Here is a 21,830-nt window from a genome sequence, read left to right as displayed (position 1 = left end):
TACTAATTATTTCTCCTAATTATTTATTAATATACTTATAATTATAATTAATATACTTAAAAAAAATTATAGTTTTATATGCTTAACATTATATATTAAAATATTTATTTGTTTTATTTTTTTATTCATTTTCTTGTTTTATTTTTTCTTCAATCTTTTAGTTCATTTATACATTTCAATATTCTTCTAATTTTACCTTATTTTTATATATTTTTTTATTCTTTAAAATAATTTCCTTTTGTTTTTCCTTTTCTATTTTGTTCACTGTTAAATAAATGCTTCCACCATTTGTGGTGTTAATTTGTTCACTGTTAAATGCTTCCACCATTTGTCGTGTTATTTTGTTCACTGTTAAATAAATTTTGTTCCTTTTCACTGTTAAATAAATGCTTCCACCATCTGTGGTGTTATTGCAAATAGAATTTCCCAAAATATTTATAAAATAATGATCTACCTTTTCTGATTCAACCTATTCTAATCTTGTTTGTTTAGCCAAATAACTTTTATATCTTTGATAATTTAATGATTCTCTCTTTACAAAATTTAATTAGGTTACTTATTCAAATTTATAAAATTTGCATGTTGAATAAATCAGCTAAAAGGTAAATTTTACACACAACAAAAAGAAAAAATTATATCTATATATAAATATATAAATCATAAATAATTTAATAATGTATTTTTTCAAGTTAGTACTATGAGCTTTTATAAAGTTCTTATTTCAAATCTTTCAGATGTTGTTTTGATTATTAGATAACACACTTAACAAGCACAAACAGCTGACTTATCACTAAACCAATAATTATTTATAGTTTGATGGTTTATATCACAATAAGTTTATATAATAACATTTATATTTTGATGATATAACAATAAGTTTATATAATAACATTTAAATAACAAGTATTGCATAAAATGAATATGAAAAGAATTGCATCGAATGAATATGAAAAGAATTGCATAGAATGAATATGAAAAGAATTGCATAGAATGAATATGAAAAGAATTGCATCGAATGAATATGAAAAGAATTGCATAGAATGAATATGAAAAGAATTGCATAGAATGAATATGAAAAGAATTGCATAGAATGAATATGAAAAGAATTGCATAGAATGAATATGAAAAGAATTGCATAGAATGAATATGAAAAGAATTGCATAGAATGAATATGAAAAGAATTGCATCGAATGAATATGAAAAGAATTGCATAGAATGAATATGAAAAGAATTGCATAGAATGAATATGAAAAGAATTGCATAGAATGAATATGAAAAGAATTGCATAGAATGAATATGAAAAGAATTGCATAGAATGAATATGAAAAGAATTGCATCGAATGAATATGAAAAGAATTGCATAGAATGAATATGAAAAGAATTGCATAGAATGAATATGAAAAGAATTGCATCGAATGAATATGAAAAGAATTGCATAGAATGAATATGAAAAGAATTGCATAGAATGAATATGAAAAGAATTGCATCGAATGAATATGAAAAGAATTGCATCGAATGAATATGAAAAGAATTGCATAGAATGAATATGAAAAGAATTGCATAGAATGAATATGAAAAGAATTGCATAGAATGAATATGAAAAGAATTGCATAGAATGAATATGAAAAGAATTGCATAGAATGAATATGAAAAGAATTGCATAGAATGAATATGAAAAGAATTGCATCGAATGAATATGAAAAGAATTGCATCGAATGAATATGAAAAGAATTGCATAGAATGAATATGAAAAGAATTGCATAGAATGAATATGAAAAGAATTGCATAGAATGAATATGAAAAGAATTGCATAGAATGAATATGAAAAGAATTGCATAGAATGAATATGAAAAGAATTGCATTGAATGAATATGAAAAGAATTGCATAGAATGAATATGAAAAGAATTGCATAGAATGAATATGAAAAGAATTGCATAGAATGAATATGAAAAGAATTGCATAGAATTGCATAGAATGAATATGAAAAGAATTGCATCGAATGAATATGAAAAGAATTGCATAGAATGAATATGAAAAGAATTGCATAGAATGAATATGAAAAGAATTGCATCGAATGAATATGAAAAGAATTGCATAGAATGAATATGAAAAGAATTGCATAGAATGAATATGAAAAGAATTGCATAGAATGAATATGAAAAGAATTGCATCGAATGAATATGAAAAGAATTGCATAGAATGAATATGAAAAGAATTGCATAGAATGAATATGAAAAAAATTGCATAGAATTTTTTTGTATCTGTTTTAAGCAAAGCCTTAAAGTTTTTTAACTTCTTGAAAAAAATGTAAAAAAAAACTCTTAAAGAATTACCCATTGTTTAAAAATAATAACAACAAAGTATTTCATAGAAAGTCATCAAGTTTCAGCATGTTTTTGGGCTTAACAACAAAATTTGTTATATTAACTAAATCAGCATAAGCTTTGTGCCTGGCACAAGAAAGTGTTTTTCTATAAAAAAGGAATACTAATACAAATTTATGTAAATAAAAGGAATATTTTTAAATGCTTTTTCTAAAAGCAGTATGCACTTTATGAAAGTTATATGTAGCATGTTCGATAATGTCAAACTTTTTATTAGATCTAAAAACTTCATTTTAAAAACTTTGTTAATATTAGGCCCATCGATCTCAGATCAGAGCTATCCATCCCAGGTAGTAAAAAATATGAAAAATCTAACTATAGGTCACAACTTAAATAATGATCAACTTGTTAGTTGTGGACACAATGACCAACAAAAAGAGAACCACATATATGATATTATTATTTTACACTTTTTGCCTTACCTATGTTTTAATACTATTAAACGCACTTTTTTATACTCGCTTAGTGGTTGTCTCACTTAACTTGATTTAGTGGTTGTCTCAAATATACTTGCTTAGTTGTTGTCTCATTAAATTTAAAACAAAAAAATATTTTTGTAAGAAATACATTTAGGATAAGGAGTAATACCAAACTGTATTTAAAATTTAACATTTATCTTGCTTATAATGCTTTTCCACAACAGAATCAGAAAACAGAGGTAAATATTGAATTGTTAACTTAAAACTTTTATTACAGTTTATAACTTGTAAAATTTTAGCATGAGAAACTTGGTCATCTATATGGACATTTGAACATCCAACATCAGAAAGCTTGATACATTTTTCGATAAGCTTTTCAAGTTGACTAACACCACCGGAAAATATACTGAAAGAAGTTTTACAATAGTACCACTAATATAGTAAAAAATGTCTTACAATAACACCATTGATATAGTGAATGATGCTTTACAATATTTGCAATAAACTAAAGTTAAATTGTAGTTAACAGCTGAAAGCAACTTGAATTTGCTTTTCCAAGACGTTTGGGAAGCAATTTTTACCTATTTATATATTTTAGGTAATATTAAACCTTAAAAGTCTAAAATTTAAACTTACTTAACCAAAAGACTGACTTATTTTAAACATAAGTAAATTTTAAACCAACTAAATAACAAGATAGATAATACAATAACAACAATAAAACCTTAAAACATAACTTAGTAGACATTCTTTTCTCTATGCCTGTATAAACAACTGCATGTTTTCATGACAAGTGGGAACCTTATTATAAACCGCCAAAAATTGTGTACTCATTATAAATTCAAAAAACAATTTACTATAAAAATTTAGAACATAAAATAAATCAAATAAATAGAATAAAATAATTAAATAAAACAATCCAAAATAAATAAGATTCAAACCTTAGAAGACAAATCAAACAAAGACCTCTTAATAATCAAGACATTAAACACATAAAAATCAAAACATAATACAAAAAAAGAACTGCTCAAAACATAATAATATTATGTTAAACAAGAAAAATGATTTTTGTCAATAACAGTGACAAATTGATTTGTTCAAAATAATATTTTCTTTTAAACAAATGAAGATCTTGTAGCAATAGAGAAATAAAAATTTGATCTAAACAAAATACATTTCAGAGTAGTTAGTAAAAATCCAAATAAAACACTCACTTTGAAGTCTTGTCAACATTGCATTGCTTGCATTTGTAACTAATGTTATAAGTTGTTCATTATTCATTTCTGATTGGTTAGGTAAAAGATTTTGTTCATCTTGTTTCTATAAATAAATAAAATAAAAAACTTAAGACTGATGAAAAAATTAATGTTATTTTAATAAAAATAAAATTCATTTTTCCATTAATCTTCTTTTTCTTCTTCTTACTCTGAAGAGTTTTCTGGATTAAAACCGGCATCTTTAAAATTATGTAATGTAATGTAATGTAATGTATGTATGTATGTATGTATGTATGTATGTATGTATGTATGTATGTATGTATGTATGTATGTATGTTATGTATGAATGTATGTATGTATATATTTGAGTATGTATTAGGGTGGCTCTTAAAACAACATTTTTGAAAAAAACCTGTTCCTACCCCTTTACTTTGTTCTATATAATACTAAAACACTAGGTTTAAAATTTTTTTGAACAAAAAATTATTTTAGGGGTAGCTCAAGACCCTTAAAAATTTGACTGGTCCCTAAAATTTTGAAAATAAAAGTTCTTCTAAAGTATGTTAACCTGGTACTCAAAAGAAGAGAAATTATATAAAAACTTTAAAAATAATAATCAATTTACAAAAAAATAACTTTTTTTAAAAATAAATGCATAAAAACTATTGTTTTTAAGCTGAAAATAAAAAAAGTCATTATTTTCAAGTTTTAAAAAAATAGTTTTTTTGACATGCTTTTTTTGTAAAGTGATTTTGAGTACCAGGTTGACATACTTTAGAAGAACTTTTATTTTCAAAATTTTAGGGACCAGTCAAATTTTTAAGGGTCTTGAGCTACCCCTAAAATAATTTTTTGTTCAAAAAAATTTTAAACCTAGTGTTTTAGTATTATATAGAACAAAGTAAAGGGGTAGGAACAGGTTTTTTTCAAAAATGTTGTTTTAAGAGCCACCCTAGTATGTATAGCGAAGTATCTTGGGCAATTGACACCAGTATACCAATTTAGGTGCCTAAATTTCAGCCTAAACTTAACTAATAAGCTTTTATAAGCTTTAAACTTTCTCATTTAAAAAATAGTAAAATTGCAGTAAAAATGTAAAAAAAAGTAAAAAAAATCTTTGAGAAGAAATTTTTATTAAAAATTTTTTTAATATCTGTTATGATATACTTTTATATTAAATTTTTTGATACTTTTTGATTTTGATTTTTTATTTATTTCAACCTACCAATAGTTAGTTATAAAGATTATTCACAATGAGTAATAATAGAAGTTGTAGAAATAATTTATGATGAGTGATAATAGAAGTTATAGAAATAATTTACAATGAGTGATAATAGAAGTTATAGAAATAATTTATGATGAGTAATAATAGAAGTTATAGAATTAATTTACGATGAGTGATAATAGAAGTTATAGAAATAATTCACGATGAGTGGTATAAAACATAGAAAAAGCAAGTGCAACAGTTTCCGATTAAATAGATTATATAAAAAATTGTTTTTATATAATAGCATTCTCTTTGTAATCTAAATATTATATTATTTTAACAATAATATCATGAATTATTAATCATGAATATTAGTAACAATAACAATAACAATAAAATAATAAAAGTAACAATAATAAATAATAGCAGTAGTAGCAGTAGTAGTAGTAACAGTATTAGTAGTAGTAGTAGTAGTAGCAGCGGCAGCAGCAGCAGCAGCAGCAGCAGTAGTAGCAGCAGCAGCAGTAGTAGTAATATTATAGTAGTAGTAGTAGTAGTAGTAGTAGTAGTAGTAGTAGTAGTAGTAGTAGTAGTAGTAGTAGTAGTCGTGATATCCCCCATGCTACCTTTCAATGCTCCTCTGCGTTACTTTTGAACCCTTATGTTACATTTTGCCCCTCATGTTACTTTATCTTTTTAATTGCCCCTCATGTTACTTTATCTTTTTAATTGTCCCTCATGTTACAAAAACTCCGCAACATGAGGGACAATGCTCCCTAATGTTACAGAACTTGCGTAGCATAAGGGATCATTGTACCCTTATGTTACTTTTTTTGTCATTATTGTACCAATATACCGCTTTTTTTATATTTATTTTTTATTTTGCCGTTTGTTAAGAATTACAAAGAAGATATTACAGTAATAGCAAATCCTGGCCGGAGCAAGAAGAAGACAAACTTGACTTATTGCCGACCCCCGTTACATAAAAGTTTACATAACTAATAAGTGATACGTAAAACAGTATAAGTACATAAAAAACTCAGCAAAAAAATAAATTTTTGCTCACAATGTTCCAGCAGAATAATTAAAAAAAAAAAAAAGACAAAAGTGAGATAATATGAAAGTTATAAATCACAAAAAGTTGCGTTAAGCTTTATTAAAAATAATGCAGTATAAATAAGTATTTATTGCTATTTACAAAATCATAAAACAAAAAAGAAAACAATTAGTAATAAAAGCTTAAGAAAATTTAATAATTTTAAATGATTTATTTAATTCAAAACATTTTAAATTGTTAAAAAGATATTTGAAGTCTTGTATATTGAAGTCCATGTTTAGTAAATGCCGTTTTGAATTAGTCTCTCTGCTGTTTTGAATCGATTCTCTGAAGTGCAGTTTAAAACAAAGTCTTGTTTTTCATTAAAAATATAATTAAAATTGTCTTAAACAAAAGGTCCTGATATTGAATTTGGTATGAGCTTAACTTAATATGGTTTTTGGGAATGACAATGTTGTTCACTGAAAATTTAGTAAAATATTAATGAGAGATTTCATTAAAGTAAGATTGAAATGGTAGTGGAAATAAGAGAGCCCACATTTTGCCGTAATGCATAAATAATATTATAATATAACATTACTTGATGAATATAATATTTATTATATCTTTTATTTATATCTTATAATTTTTTAAAGATCCAAGCTGATATAAGAGAGGTTTGCAATGTGCATTCCTGTTTGTCCAAATATAATCCTGCATCCATGTTTTTTTTTTGCTATTATTTTTTTAAATTTTTTGTAATAAGTACTACCCCAGGCAAGGTCAAAGTAAAAAAGTTTGTGTATAAACAAAAAAAGTATATTTTTTAAATATTCATTGTTAAGAAATGATTTTGTTCGATATAACATGGAAATATTTTTTGAGATTATTTATCTAAAACCACTCCAATATAGTCTATAGTCAATTCCCTTTTAATCATTATTTTATTGATTAAAAGACTGAGAAATTGAGAGGAATATTATTGGCTTTACTAGGTTTATAAAATAAGATAAACTTTGTTTTATCTACATTTAATGTAAGTCGGTTACTTAGAAACCACTCGTTGATCTTATTTAATTCTTATTTAAAATGAACAATAATATCATAGTGAACATAAAACAAAATAGTGTCATCTACAAATAATATTTGTCATTTGTAATGTTTTTGATGCTAAATCTATTTTTATATTAAATTTAAATTAACTAAATTTTATTTTATATAAATAACTGTAAGTCATTTTTATAAAGTAAAAATATTAATGATGCTAAAATAGAATACAGGGGTACCCAACAAGTTAAACTGGGTATTGCTGTTAATTAGATATGATTTAGACCAAAGTAAATTTTTTTATTAAACACCATACTTTTCTAGGTTTTTTAAAATTATCTCATGATTTAATGTGTAAAAAGCTTTGGATAAATCAATAATAGGTTTTTAATAATAGGTTTTTAATATAAATCAATAAAAACTCCAATTGAAAAACTAATACTACAAAAATAAAGGGGAGTTCGAACTATGACAACACTTCCTTATGAACTTGAAATTTGTTGTGACAATGAATTTTTGAAGTCCACAATCAATTATATGTTTGATTGTCGACATTTCATCCTTTCGTGCTAAATCTATCTACTTACACATTTTGAAACTTTTTTTGACCATTTAAACTGCAAACTCAAGTTAATGCGTCCGCTAAGTTATCTTTAAAAGAACAAGATATACATCAACTTTAGTATCGTATTCTTCAACTATTTATTACAACACGTTTATTCTTCTCCGCATTAATATTTCACCAGTTGCTTTTGTCTTCAATTTTACTTTACCAGTTAGCGCGTTATAAATCCAGTGGAACACTGCTACAAAATCTTTAAAAATTATTACTTTCTCTAGTTTATATACCATGTCCTTTTTATTCCACTCTTCACTACGCCTAACTGTGCCATGTTTAAATGAATTCAAGACCTTTTTTTTTGAAGCTATGTTGCATCTTTCACAGTTGCATTACCAATTTGAATAACAGCACCCATTGTGAAAGAAGTTGCATTGGCCCATATCTTTCTCTCCATCCCATGGACAGCTCAACAACCACAAAGTGGCTTGCAACTTTTATCTCCGCACAGGCTTCTTGAAAAACACATTTTAACATTTTTTTAAAATAGTTTTTAGTTTGAACTTTTTGTCAAACTAACAACTATTTTTTTCTAGTGAAAACACTACTTTCCTGCTCAACTTTTTTTGGGATTTTCTCAATTTTCTAGACCTTATTAATTTGTTACTAACTTTTTTCAAATATAATCCCAACACGGTAACCCCATCATCACCAATATGTTCACCTTCATCGCTCATTAAACCATATTTTTTAAAAGCCTCTAGACATAATCAAGACTCACCACATTCTCATTAATAAATTTGTCATTCCCGTAATAAGATTTCCATTCTTCATCAACGCGTCTTAGTCATTAATGGCATTCACAACGGATTTCATAGTCATTAGCGCAACATTTAGTCTAAAACCAATTTTTTTTTAACAATACATTTTATTGTGAAATAGGGCGAACGGCCACAGGTATTCATAAATTTTCAAATGGAGATAAATCTTGCGTAGATCCATGATTGTTAGTTTGTTTCCCATTTTTCTCCATTCACTCAACTTACCAACGCACACATCTTTATCTCTTGTTTTAATGAAGTTGTTTGTTTCTCTCTAATGCAAAACAGATCGCAGTCATTAAAGGAATTTTACTTTTGGGCGGTCCCATCATGTTTTCATCATACTCAAGTAACCATTTTCGCTTCAATCCTGAATTTCTTATTCTGCTTTAGTTTATTTTGGTATTTTGTATCGAGCAAGTTTATTAAACAGTCGTTGGGGTTCGTCCCGATTTTCCATTTTTATTTGAATATTAAATCAATTTTATTAACTTCAAAAATTCCGCATCAGCTAGCCCCAAACTTCGCCGTTTCTGAAAACGAAATAAAAATACTCTCAATAACTTAATGGAACTCATTTCGAGACTCATATCAACTCCAAATGGTAAAACATCTATAAATATATTTAAATATTATAAACCTGGAAAGTCATAGTCGTGGATCGGTTTCATTGATGAACCTTTCTTTCAAAAGTCACTATCTTAGAAGGGTTTATTTTGGTCATTTATTTTGTTTATAAGATAAAATCTTGTTATTTAAAATTGTCTTTGAACATCCCGCATTCATAGCTGTCACCACCGCTAATTCTATTGTTGTTTAAAACCGAGATCGCGCAGATTCTTCGCTTCTGTACTCGTTTCCCTTCATCTTTAGGTATCTCAAATCCAAATGTCCATTGTCACCATATTTGAAAAACTATTAGGAGATTACGATTTGCAATGCAATTGCACCACAATGCTAAGTATTGTTTATGCTCTTTTCTTGCGTATAAAATTTTTTTTGCAATTTGGTGCAAACCTCTGCAGTAACATACTAAATAAATTTTTGTCTTTTTTGACTTTTCTGATAAAATCATTTCAAATCAACCAAAAGTGCACCAGCTTTTTCTTATAATTCATAAGTCATATAATTTTAATTTCGTAAAAAGCTCCTTGCACTAAAAGCATCCACAAAGAAAGCTGCCTGACTTTATATTTGCATCTTGCTTGACTTTATTTGTAAATTTTTATTTATATATTTGTTTTATTTGTAAGCACTGCCTGATTTTATTTGCATCAACAGTTCATACATTCTAAACCAAAAAAGCAGTTTTTTAAGGAAGAATCGAAAAAAGTAATTCCAGCTTTTTGTTCTGCATTTCAACTATCATTTTTTGTTCTTTGAACTCACTCATCAGGATCTGAAGTTCCATCATATGTTTCAAGCATTTCAATTAATTTTATACTTGATACAATACCGGTTAGTTTGGAGTTTTTTTGCATAAACACAACTTAAAATTAAGAAGTTTTTTTTTTCTTACCCCAATGAGAACCTGTTTTTTACAAATTCTACTAGAATTTATTTAATATTAATTTATAAACATCAAAAAACAACTATTGAAATATATCTTTAAAACTCGCGTAAACATGTTATAATAAACTCTCAAAAAAAAAAAATATTTTATAAACTTTTTTATAAGAACCTTTTACAATATTGTCATGAAAGATATATATATATATATATATATATATATATATATATATATATATATATATATATATATATTTCTTTTTTCTACCTCAATTTTAAACAAAAAAATACTATTTTAATAAGTAATAGAGTTAAAATAATAGTTTCAGCTTGCTACAAATAAAGTCATTTAAACTTTTAAATAAGCTGTTTAAATTTAATTTATAACCATGTTATTCGCATAAAGAAGCGGGGGAAAAAATCATTAAAACTATGATACGTTCATAATAAACATATTTTTTGACATGTCCCTTGTTTTTATTGTTTAATATATGTTACAAAAACAAATATTGGAAATGAAGACAAATTAATAATTAGTACATTTCTTTAAGATTGACAGTTTTAAGAAATAAAAGCTAAAGATATCGCAAAACACACGCAAAGTAAAATGCAAAAGACTAAGACAAGATAAGTTTTTATATGATATTACCAAGAAATTTTAAATGATGTTAGGCAGTTGATAGCCAAAATCACAGAGACATGTTGGCTATCCGGAAAGATAGTGGCTCATGGAATTTTACTCTTAAGCAAATAATTTCTTAAAATGACAAAAATATTTTGAAAATATTATCTTAGGTTTCACAACTCAGTCATTTTCCAGGGAGACATAAACCCAAGTTTACATGCAATAATGTTTTTAAAAGCGGCCCATATCTATAATCTGAAAACATGGTGTGGCAGTACAAACTTTTTGTAAAACTTAGTTTTAAAGCAAAAAGCATTTTTGCAAAACTTCTTGTAAAAAGGCCACATCCCTAAATTGTCAGATTTAAGGATGTGAGATTACAAAGTTTTACAAAAAATGTCGTTTAAGAATTCAACGAAATATAAGAGATATGTGACATTGAATTCTACCACAAATTTTATCTGTCTAATTACATAGGATTTGCCTAAATCCTCCTAATTGAATCCACAATCATTATTTCACGGTATGATAACACAACTGGCAGTTTTCTTTTGAACTTTATACTCAATTGTTAGCGAATTATTAGGAACCTTTGAATTTTTATGTCTCACGTCTAAAAAAAGTTTTCACATCTACTTGCAACCCATTTTCTTTGTTTATAATTCGCTTTTAAAATTACCCTTATATGGATAAAAAGAAGAGGGGGAGAGGGGGGGGGGGGAAGAGATGAATGGAGTATAAGATTATTATCAAAGCAGTTATCAAAATCATATAGGTGGTTCTTGAAATATTTAAAAAACCCATAGATCATTCAGACAGTCTTCATCACAGCATTTCTGGTCGATGCTATTAAATTGAATTTTCCACCTAACGTCATTTTTTCAAGTCACTCAAAGGAGTTTAAATGCGATTCGGTTTTTTTTTCATTGAAGCTTTATTATTATTATCAGAGCAATTTTTGTTATATTTATTAATAGGCAAAACACTTTATTTTAGTAAAAAGTAATAAATTTTGAAAAGTACTTAAAATAATCTTAATAAATTATACTTTTAAATTTTACCCTAACTATGATCCCTAATGCTACCTAAATTTTTGTATTACAGCGTCATTATGGGGACGCGATTACTATTTTATTGTTAAACTAATGTTAAAAATAAACTTTTAAATGTAAAGGAACAATAATATAACAAACTTTTTTCTTACTATTTACGCATTACAAAAATAATTTTTTATGTAGTCATATTGAATCAACGAAAAAAATTGACATATTTCTGTAGTCAAATTCATATATTTACCATGAACATTTCTGAAACTAAATAATATTTCTTTTACAAGGCTAGTAGTAAAAGTTAGTGGTGAAAAATTTTATATTTGTGGTAAATTAGGAGGGAATTAGAAGTGTTTCAAGTTGAAACTGTTGCTTTTTAATCGGGTACAATGGGGAGTCGGGAAACAGTAAATGATCCCTAATGCTACTTGTCTATAATGGCTTCAAAAAATGCGAGTTAAATAACTTAGTTTTAACCATGATAAAACAGTTGCAATGAATTAAAATAACTAAACTACCCTTAAATTATGATAAACTAAAAAATGCCAATATTGTCTGTATTAAGTCACTTTGACTCGATTGTTTTGTAATTTTGACAAAGGTAACATGAAGGTAAAAATATGCTGCTATCACGTTTATAGTAGTAGTAGTAGTAGTAGTAGTAGTAGTAGTAGTAGTAGTAGTAGTAGTAGTAGTAGTAGTAGTAGTAGTAGTAGTAGTCGTAGTAGTATGATTATATTTCTGTAAATAATCTTTTGTAAATAAATTAAAAAAAAAAAAAAAATGAAATGTCAAAATAAAATAAAAAATTATAAAAAGTATATTTTTATAAAAAAAAATTAAATTCAAAAAAATTTGAAATATAATATATAATAATTGAATAAAAACATACACACACATATGGAAATATTTAAATATACTTTTTTATTCCAGGCAATAAGTTCATCTTTCAATATAACTTTAAAATAACTGCTAATACTAAATTGAGGTTGAACCAGACATCTTGCTACAGCTATCATACAATGAGTCATTATTCCATTTATACCAACCGGAGTAATAAACTCACTGAGATTTGGTGTTAAACGAAATGGTACAGGTCGATTAGCATCAAGTTCACCTAAAAACACAAATTTATAAAATCATAAAAAAATCCAAAAGTTTACATAAAATCAAAATATCATTTCAAATAAAAAACCTTTAATGTCATCAATATCAAATCTAAAGTAGTTAAAGGTAACTTTTCCACAATCACGCGCAATATTAATCATTTCAGGGTTTAAGCGAGTTAAATGCAAAACAAACTCAATAAGACCAGCTAAAGCAATTTGTTGAGTTAACTTTTTCCTAAAAGTCCAATATTCAGTTGCTGTTGGATAGGTATATAAAGCCCATTCTTTAAACATAGTTTCAGGAACAAAACATGTTTGTACCTAAAATAAAAAATTAATTATAATATAAATTTAAAAGCATAAAAATTAAACTTTTAAATAAATTTAAACAAAAATTTTGACAAAATAATTCTATACCTCTTTTAGAATTTCTCTTAGCGACTGATGGTTAAATATGTAACCTCTCTCTTGAATTTGAGCTAGCTTTTCATAATAAACAACTATTGGATGCTCTGAGTCTAAATTTCTTTTTTCACATCCTTCTTTGAAAATCTCATTCAAAGAAATAAATGAAGGATTGTCCTGTGTAAAAAAATAGTTTAACACTCATCTTTAACAACAGCAAGAAATATATAAAGAACATTATAAAATCTCTTATAACCTCTATAAGTCTCATCTGTGGTGAAACAGCAACAACTCTTGGAACTGTAAATTGTAAACCTCTCCGACAAGTTTCTTTTCTCTTTTCAAAAAAGTGGTTAAGCATTCGCATTAGCTGTAAAACTCGCTCTTCTCGTCTTGATTCTGTAAGCCAAGCATCATTCACAACAAGATAAGGATAAAGTTTACCATTATGTCCGCGTATTGTAAGCCTTCTAGCAGAAAAATTATTGCGTTGAACAAGCTCAACACGAGGCATAAACTTTGAAATGCGTACATAAAATGCATTATGCTAGGAATATGATATTTAATTAAATACAAATAAAAATAATTATTAAGATATACAAATTGAAAACAAAACAAGTATACAATGTTGTTCTCAAATATATATATATATATGTATATATATATATATATATATATATATATATATATATATATATATATATATATATATATATATATATATATATATATATATATGAACAACATTTAAAATTAAAAACTTAAAATTAATATAATAAAAACTCTAAAAATAATATAATAAATCAAACAAACCATTTTTATTAATTTAATGAACCTATATTGGTTTGACCAACAGAATTTAAAAAAAGTGAATTAAGGAACAAAATACTTAAGCTTTAAAAAGAAAAATATTTTTAATAAAAAAATTTATAAATAAAAATATCTTGAAAACACATATAAATATTACAAAAATATCTTTAGTAGAGATAGGTATAACATTTTGTAATAATGGTTAGAAATAAAGAAATTTGAGTTTTAAAAATACTTTTTTCTTTTGTAATTTACTGAAACAAAAAATCTTTTTATATTACAAAAATATATTACAAAATTTCAATTTAACTAATTGTATAATAAAAATTTCAATTTAATTTAATTAATAAATAATAATAATAATAAAATTAATTAATAATAATAAAAATAAAATTCTTTTCAAAAGTTTATTACTTCTTTAATTTCAAGTTTATTTTATGCGTGCTTAAAGTAGGATAAACTAGCCAAATTTCGGTCAATATTCAGAAAGTTTAATTTGTTTCAAATTAAAGAAAGTTTTTTAAATTTGTTTTATTTGTTTTGATGGAAATTTTTTTTTAATAGTAAAAGACTTTGTTTTCTATAAAAGAATATATATAAAGACTTTGTTTTCTATAAAAGAATATATATAAAGACTTTGTTTTCTATAAAAGAATATATATAAAGACTTTGTTTTCTATAAAAGAATATATATAAAGACTTTGTTTTCTATAATAATATGTAAAAAACAAATAAAAAAAAATAAAAAGAAGTTTTACATAATATTAATATATTTCTTAAAATTAATTTAACAAGAAACAATTTTTGACCTGATTTATATATTTTTCAAATTAAGTTGATCACCGTTATAATCAATGAGAAAACAATAAAAATCGAGGAGAAAACCATATATGAAAAATACTAAAAAAAAAAATATATTACTTAATACCGGAACCACCAAGTCTACACTTTTTAGTGCAGAAAAACTCTATGCCACAATAATATTGTTTTGGATTGTCCTGTTTGTACTTTTGGTGTGCATTTTTTTGGCTACATTTAGAGCCCTTTGTTATGGTTTAGGGTTTATTAATAGTAGTGAGGCAATTGCTTACACTATTAAATAGTGTACTGAGTACTATCTAATGCTCATTTAATGCTCAATTACTTACATATCTATCAGTATAACATTTTTCCAGAAAACAGATGACTGTTCACTATTACTAGAAACCATTGTAAAAAGGTTTTGTCCAACACCAAAGCTCACTATTCTCAGGTCATAAAATCTCGTATTTCATCTCAAAAATTAGGCTCATGTGACTTATGGAGAACCTTCAACAGTATCAATTGTGACTTATGGAGAACCTTTAACAGTATCCGTTATTTTACTTCTCTTGTTCAAATTTTGTACCTAACTGTTTGAATCAAAACCTAACTGTTTGAATCAAAACCTAACTGTTTGAATCAAAACCTAACTGTTTGAATCAAAACCTAACTGTTTGAATCAAAACCTAACTGTTTGAATCAAAACACAAGCATTTAATATGCGTATTTACTATTATTTTAATTTTCATTTTGATTTAATATAATAAATATTCACCTAAAGACAAAGCTGAATTGTTCACTAAGAAATTTTAATTAACACCATCTCTTGACTCCACTAGTTGCGTTCTGCCTGATATAGCTGACAAACAGGTTGATCCATTGCTTTACATTCGTATCACTCCAGCTTCTGTATCTAAAGTGATTTCCTGCTTAGACACTTCTACGGCTTGTGGCCCAGACAACATACCTGTTATAGTCTTGCAGAAGTGTTCTACGGAGCTGTCATCTATACTTTCAAAACATGTGCTTATCAGAATCTTGTTTTCCAACCTGCTGGAAAGCAGCATCTGTTATCCCTATTTTAATTCTAATGATGCCTTTTCTCTTTTAGACAAGGTGCAAAAACACATTGTAAACTAAAATAAAAAATTGTTGGATCTGCTCTTGCAGCCAATCTCCAATCATAATCACATCGTCGCAATATTGCTTCTCTTTCTCTTTTCTACAAATACTATAATGGGCACTGCTCAAAAGAGCTAGCGTATCTTGTGCCATCTACTAAAATTGATTCTGGTGTTACTCGTCATTCAATTAAGTCTCATCCTTTTTCTGTGACTGTTCCTAAGTGCTCCAAAAACTCTGATTTGTCTAGTTTTGTTCCTCGAACATCAGTTCTTTGGAATTTGCTTCCTTCATCTTGCTTTCCTGATACATATAATTTGCAATCCTTTAAGTCATCTGTCAATCATTATCTTGCTCTACAATCTTCATCTTTTCTTTTTCAGTAACTTCCAACTTTAATTAGTAGTTGCTTGTAGAAAAAAACTTTAATTAGTGGTAGAAACAAACTTTAATTAGTGGTTGCTTGCAAAAAAAAAAGAAAAAAAAAAGAAGTTTTTTCTCTTGAACATCAGTTCTTTGGAATTTGCTTCCTTCTTCTTGCAATCCTGATTCATATAATTTGCTATCTTTAAAGTTGTTTGTCAATCGTTATCTTGCTATATAAATTTCATCTTTTTTCTTTCAGTAACTTCCAACTTTAAAAGTGGTTGCTTGCAGCCTTGTAGGAAGCAAAGATGTTGAAAAAAAAAAATGTTTACAGTATAATTAATTTTTCATTTTTTCCTAAAAGTTTGAGAGCGCTTTGTTCCTTTTCGGCATAAAATTGAAATTATTCTTTGGTCACCACTAAATTCACACTCATTAAAGTTCCAAATATGTGAAGCTATCAATTATGCGAAGCTATGAAATAAGCTTTAAGTTAAAATTTTTAGCTTCATAGTATTGTTTCTTGTAATTGTTAAAATATTTTTAACAATTATGTTGGAAGTGCAAAATGATGCTCTATTTGATGCAATATTATCTGGTCTGCCTAACGCTACATCATGTTTCCATCGCTCTTTAAAATCATACTACCTCTGTAATAAATAATGCCATTTTTGAATAAATGTTTTTGCATTGTGTTTTTCAAATAGTGTTGAATAATAAAAATAAATAACAATAAAAATTAAATTGGCTTGTGTTAAACGATGATCCCAATCGCTAAAACATTGAACTAAATGAATTAATAACTTTTCAGTTACTGATAAGGGTGTAGGCCTTCTGCTTCCATGTTGAATAGCATTTTTACTTTTATTTCTGTCAATCAATGTCAATTTTGATAAATTGAACTTGAATGCACACTTTCTTAATGGTATTCCTTGCACTCGATGATGTTTCAAAGCATGTTTTCAACAACTTCTTTGCTGTAATTGTTGTTTGGCATTTTGTTGATAATAATGGTTTTTAATTTTTTGTATCAGTTTGCAAAATTAGCATATTAAAAGAAAGAAAATGACATTCTTTTCATTAAAAGAGAAACAGCGCTCTTTTTATTAAAAGAAAGAAATGGCGTTCTTTTTATTAAAAGAGAGAAACAGCTTTCTTTTCATAGAAATAGAAGAGAAAATATTACCATTAGATTCAGAATAAAAAACTTTAATAAACGGTATTTTAAAAATTTTAAAGCTACTTTTATTATTTAAAATTTTTAATATTAATAAATAAATATAATAAAAAGGTTTAAATTAATAAATATGATTTCCAAAATCAAACAAAAATATTTTCTAACAAACAAAAATATTTTCTGATAGATGTCATCCTACTCTATATTGATCTGCTTTTGTATTATGATACTTATAAAAACTTTTTGTTTAAATAAACTTCAAGTAAAAGTGACTTATATAGTGACTGAAAATATACTTACATAACTTATAATAATAACATATAACTATAACTTACATAACCTATATACAATATACAATGCATATTATAAAAATAGAAATTGTACATAAAAACAACATGAGAAAGTTTTATAATAAACTTACTGTAGTAGCTTTAGGCATTAAAAACTCCCCTGGTAATTCTACTTCTGCAGTAGATTGTGAGAAATTACTGATGAAACGACATGTTTCCTCTAGAAGAAATGAGCTGGGCATTACTTTTGCTTTTGCTTCTAAAATCTTTATCCACTTTTTTAACTTCATTATTAACACATGTAGTTTTTTTGAGTTTGGTTGGCTTCAAAGATGAAAAAAAATATATATATTTTTAAGTTTGGCTGGCTTCATAAGGAAAAAAGAAAAAATTATGAAACAAGTTAAGTTTAAAAAAAATGTTAAGTTTAATAATTAAAATGATCTTTAAAAATATTATCTTAACTTGATGAAGAGTTAATAAAATAAACTTTTTATTTAGAAATTATCTTATGTCAACATAATTCTTTAAGTCTTATCTTAACATATTAATTATACTATATTATAATATATAGTTATAAATAGATTAATTATATTAGTTATACTATATATATATCATAATTACATCACCATCTTATCTTAACATAGCACTTTAACTCTTTAATTAAGTGTTTTTAATTTACTTGTATTGCCTAATAATTCTAAAACAGTTTATTGTAAGTTTATTTGTTAATCTTAAAGTAATGTTTATAATATCTGCTCTATATATAACATGGTCATTCAATATGAAATCAACATCATCATTATCATAATCAAAAGAAAAGAAAAAAAAACAACGACGAAAATAATACCAATAAAAGAAACATTACCCTTACGCCTCAAAATTGATCTATTTTTACTTTGTTTGTAGTCCATAATAAAAAAACTAAATTTTTACTAAAATGCACCTTGGTTCTTGCATTATAGCATTAAAAAAAAATGCTGATTCAGTATTTTTTCAACTGACTATATATACAGCAAAAAGTCAACAAAACAACTTTGACATTGATAGCTTGATAATAATTTATATGATAGCTTGATAATAATTTAGGATTTTTTTAAATTTGGAATCCAATAGATATTTGCTCAAACAAAAAATTAAAAACAGCTGTCTCAGATAGTCACAAGAGATGCCTTGTTTGTCCAATTTTATTCAAAAATCTTAACATAAATAAGTAATTTTTTGTAATTAGTAATATTATTTATAAAAGTAAATTTATTCAAAAATATTGACACAAATATAGAAGTAAATTATGTAAAGAATTGGATCTTGGATGACAGACTTCATTGTAGTTCTGCAAGTCAATAAAATTAGCAGGTTTACTTTTTTAAATAAAATTGGATAAGCAAGATTACCAAGTCCTGAGGATATATTTTTAAAACCCTTTAGAAAAAATCTATTAGGGTTTCAAGTGCTAGAAAAATTGTCTCAATCCTTTTTAAGCTATTAAACATTAATTTTTTTTTTGGTGTTTCACATTACCACTAAAATAAAAAAGTTTATTGAAAAAGAAAAAAGTTGGAGGAGGTACCTTAGATACTTTATACGACCCTAAAGCTCTATGTTTGCGGCACAGGATCCCAATTTAAAAAATCTCTTCAAATACATACATAAGGGCGTGTTATGTACTTAGAAGGCAGAGACCAGAGTTCGATTCGACTCTGGTCTCTGCCTTCGACTTTTTTTTGTTTTAATAACGAATCAAATAAAAATAAATTATACTTAAGGCGGACATTTTTTTCAGACACCCCTCATTAGTAAGTCTGTAAAAAAAAAGTCTTACGCAAGATTATTAATATTGAAAACAAAGCCTAAAACCCAGTACCGAGGGTAGGCTACCCATACCCCTTAATGGGAGGGGGAGAGGGAGCAGCAAATTTTGTGCCCTTTTGCTAATTTAAGGAGCTTTTTATTTTAGCAAAACCTAGCGGTAAAATTTGGAAGATTTTGAGACCTTAATGACACATTTTTTGGTGGAGCCTCTGACCCATTAGCCACGGCACTGCTAAAACCTGTTTTTTGTTTTAAGTATGTTTATACCTATGCCAAATGACAAGGCCTTGCAAAAAATTGGCATGGCGGAAGCCTACCCACCCCTCTACCTGGCCAAACGTGAGGGCACTAATGTAGTAATATTTTCAACTTTAATATCTAAAACTAAATTTAAATTTATCAACAGATTTTAAATTTCGTTGAAAAATATTGTAAGTTACAAAAGTTATGACCATTCAAAATTTACAGCCTCTCATTTTTTTGGGGGAGCAGGGAGGGGGGTCAGAAATTTACGCACATGCATGTGTGCGCATAGAGGGAAACTTTACCCCCTACTCCCTATACCATACATCTTTTTATGTTGGCAAACTAGGGTCTTTAGCCTGAATTTTAACTTTTCTATCGATTAGCTGGTTGGTTGTGATAAATTAGAAAATCAAACAATACGTATTTTTAAATTGAACCCTTCTCCTCCTTATATGCTTTCAAACGCTTTTTGAAGACTTTCCCCTCCCCCCTTATGAGCGTACGTTATTTATGGACGACCCCTAACTAATCAAGTTTAAAACTAATATTCATAGTACCTAACTTAAACTAATAAAGTTTAAAACGATAAAACACACAATAAAGCATTCCATACTATATTTTTATTTACTTTAAAAATATTGACATTCAGTCTTGCTTTCCAAACTACTCTTCCAAACATCATAAAAAAATATGCAAAAAGAGCTAACTAATTCAGTATTGTTTTAAAAAAAACACAGAAATATAATTAAAAAAATCTTAAATACCTAAAATCAAAGTCAGCGCTAAACTGTCCTTTCAACTTCTGAAAAACTGGATCTTGTGCAGTTATTTGAGCTCTGCGTGCTAGTGATTCTGAGGCAGCAGATGAAAAAGTTTGAGAAATATTCGAAGCACTTTCGAAACCAATACCAAATGTACTAACTAATTTGTTGACAAAACTCAGAGTGCGTGGCGTTATTTGTGCATTATTTACTATGAAAAAAAAACAATACCCATATATTATAATAGGTTTTATAAAAAAAACCAATACGAAAGATTAAAAATTAACAAGCATACTATTTCCTCTTTGCTCAAACGCAACTTGATAACACTTTGCTAATCCTTGGCGTAATTGACGTAAAACATCTTCATGCCAGCATTCGCGAAACCAAACCATTTGATCAACAATACCTTCTAACGCAGAAAGAAGTGTTGGATGAAGATCACGAAGCATATGCATGATACGACTGCATCTCCACATTTGAGGTGGAGCTCTAATTAATCCACCACTTCCATTTGCTGATGTTGCAGAGCTAGCTTCTGATGCAGTAGTTGATGCTGTTTTTAAAAATAGTATATGTGTTTAATATTATTTCTATTAATAACCTGCATACCATTAATGAGTAACCCTTTTGAATAATTTTCTCTCCTATTTTAATAACCTCTTGCTTTTTAAATAGCACCCCTGACCTAATACATTTCACTTTTTAAAATAAAATCTCTGACTTAATATTTGACTGGCTATTTTTAAAACCCTGGGTAAGGTCTTTTAAACATATGGTTTAATTTTTTTTTACTATTATATTATCCACAAAAACAAAAATAAGAAAAAATGAAACAAACACAATTATAGAAAAAAATATATCAGTACTTGTATTTATATGAGTTGAAGCAGTTTTGCTGGTTGAAAGCTTATCAGAAGCTTCAGTTGTAAGTGTTGAGATGTTTGATAAACTTGAAGGAGCAATAGTGCAATTTACAGTATTAGAAGATGCGGCTAACTTGAAGTTTTAAAAAAATATTTGCATTAAACAATCAAAGAAAGTAACCATAAAAGTG

General features: G+C 26.6%; 1 protein-coding gene across 1 annotated transcript in view; it reads right to left on the bottom strand.

Annotated features, from left to right (window-relative positions):
• LOC100202217 (transformation/transcription domain-associated protein) overlaps positions 1 to 21,830 on the bottom strand; it is a 102,887-nt gene that overhangs the window by 6,483 nt on the left and 74,574 nt on the right. The window contains exons 47-55 of the mRNA XM_065810760.1: positions 21,643 to 21,772; positions 21,069 to 21,329; positions 20,777 to 20,984; positions 18,086 to 18,278; positions 13,645 to 13,935; positions 13,401 to 13,565; positions 13,070 to 13,304; positions 12,795 to 12,991; positions 4,019 to 4,124 (exon numbers count right to left, since the gene is read on the bottom strand). Coding sequence (XP_065666832.1) covers positions 4,019 to 4,124; positions 12,795 to 12,991; positions 13,070 to 13,304; positions 13,401 to 13,565; positions 13,645 to 13,935; positions 18,086 to 18,278; positions 20,777 to 20,984; positions 21,069 to 21,329; positions 21,643 to 21,772 — 1,786 coding nt within the window. The remainder of the gene's footprint in view (positions 1 to 4,018; positions 4,125 to 12,794; positions 12,992 to 13,069; positions 13,305 to 13,400; positions 13,566 to 13,644; positions 13,936 to 18,085; positions 18,279 to 20,776; positions 20,985 to 21,068; positions 21,330 to 21,642; positions 21,773 to 21,830) is intronic.

The sequence above is a fragment of the Hydra vulgaris genome, chromosome 11 (assembly GCF_038396675.1).
Source record: "Hydra vulgaris chromosome 11, alternate assembly HydraT2T_AEP".
Classification (NCBI taxonomy): domain Eukaryota; kingdom Metazoa; phylum Cnidaria; class Hydrozoa; order Anthoathecata; family Hydridae; genus Hydra; species Hydra vulgaris.
This window is presented reverse-complemented; position numbering and strand designations above follow the sequence as displayed.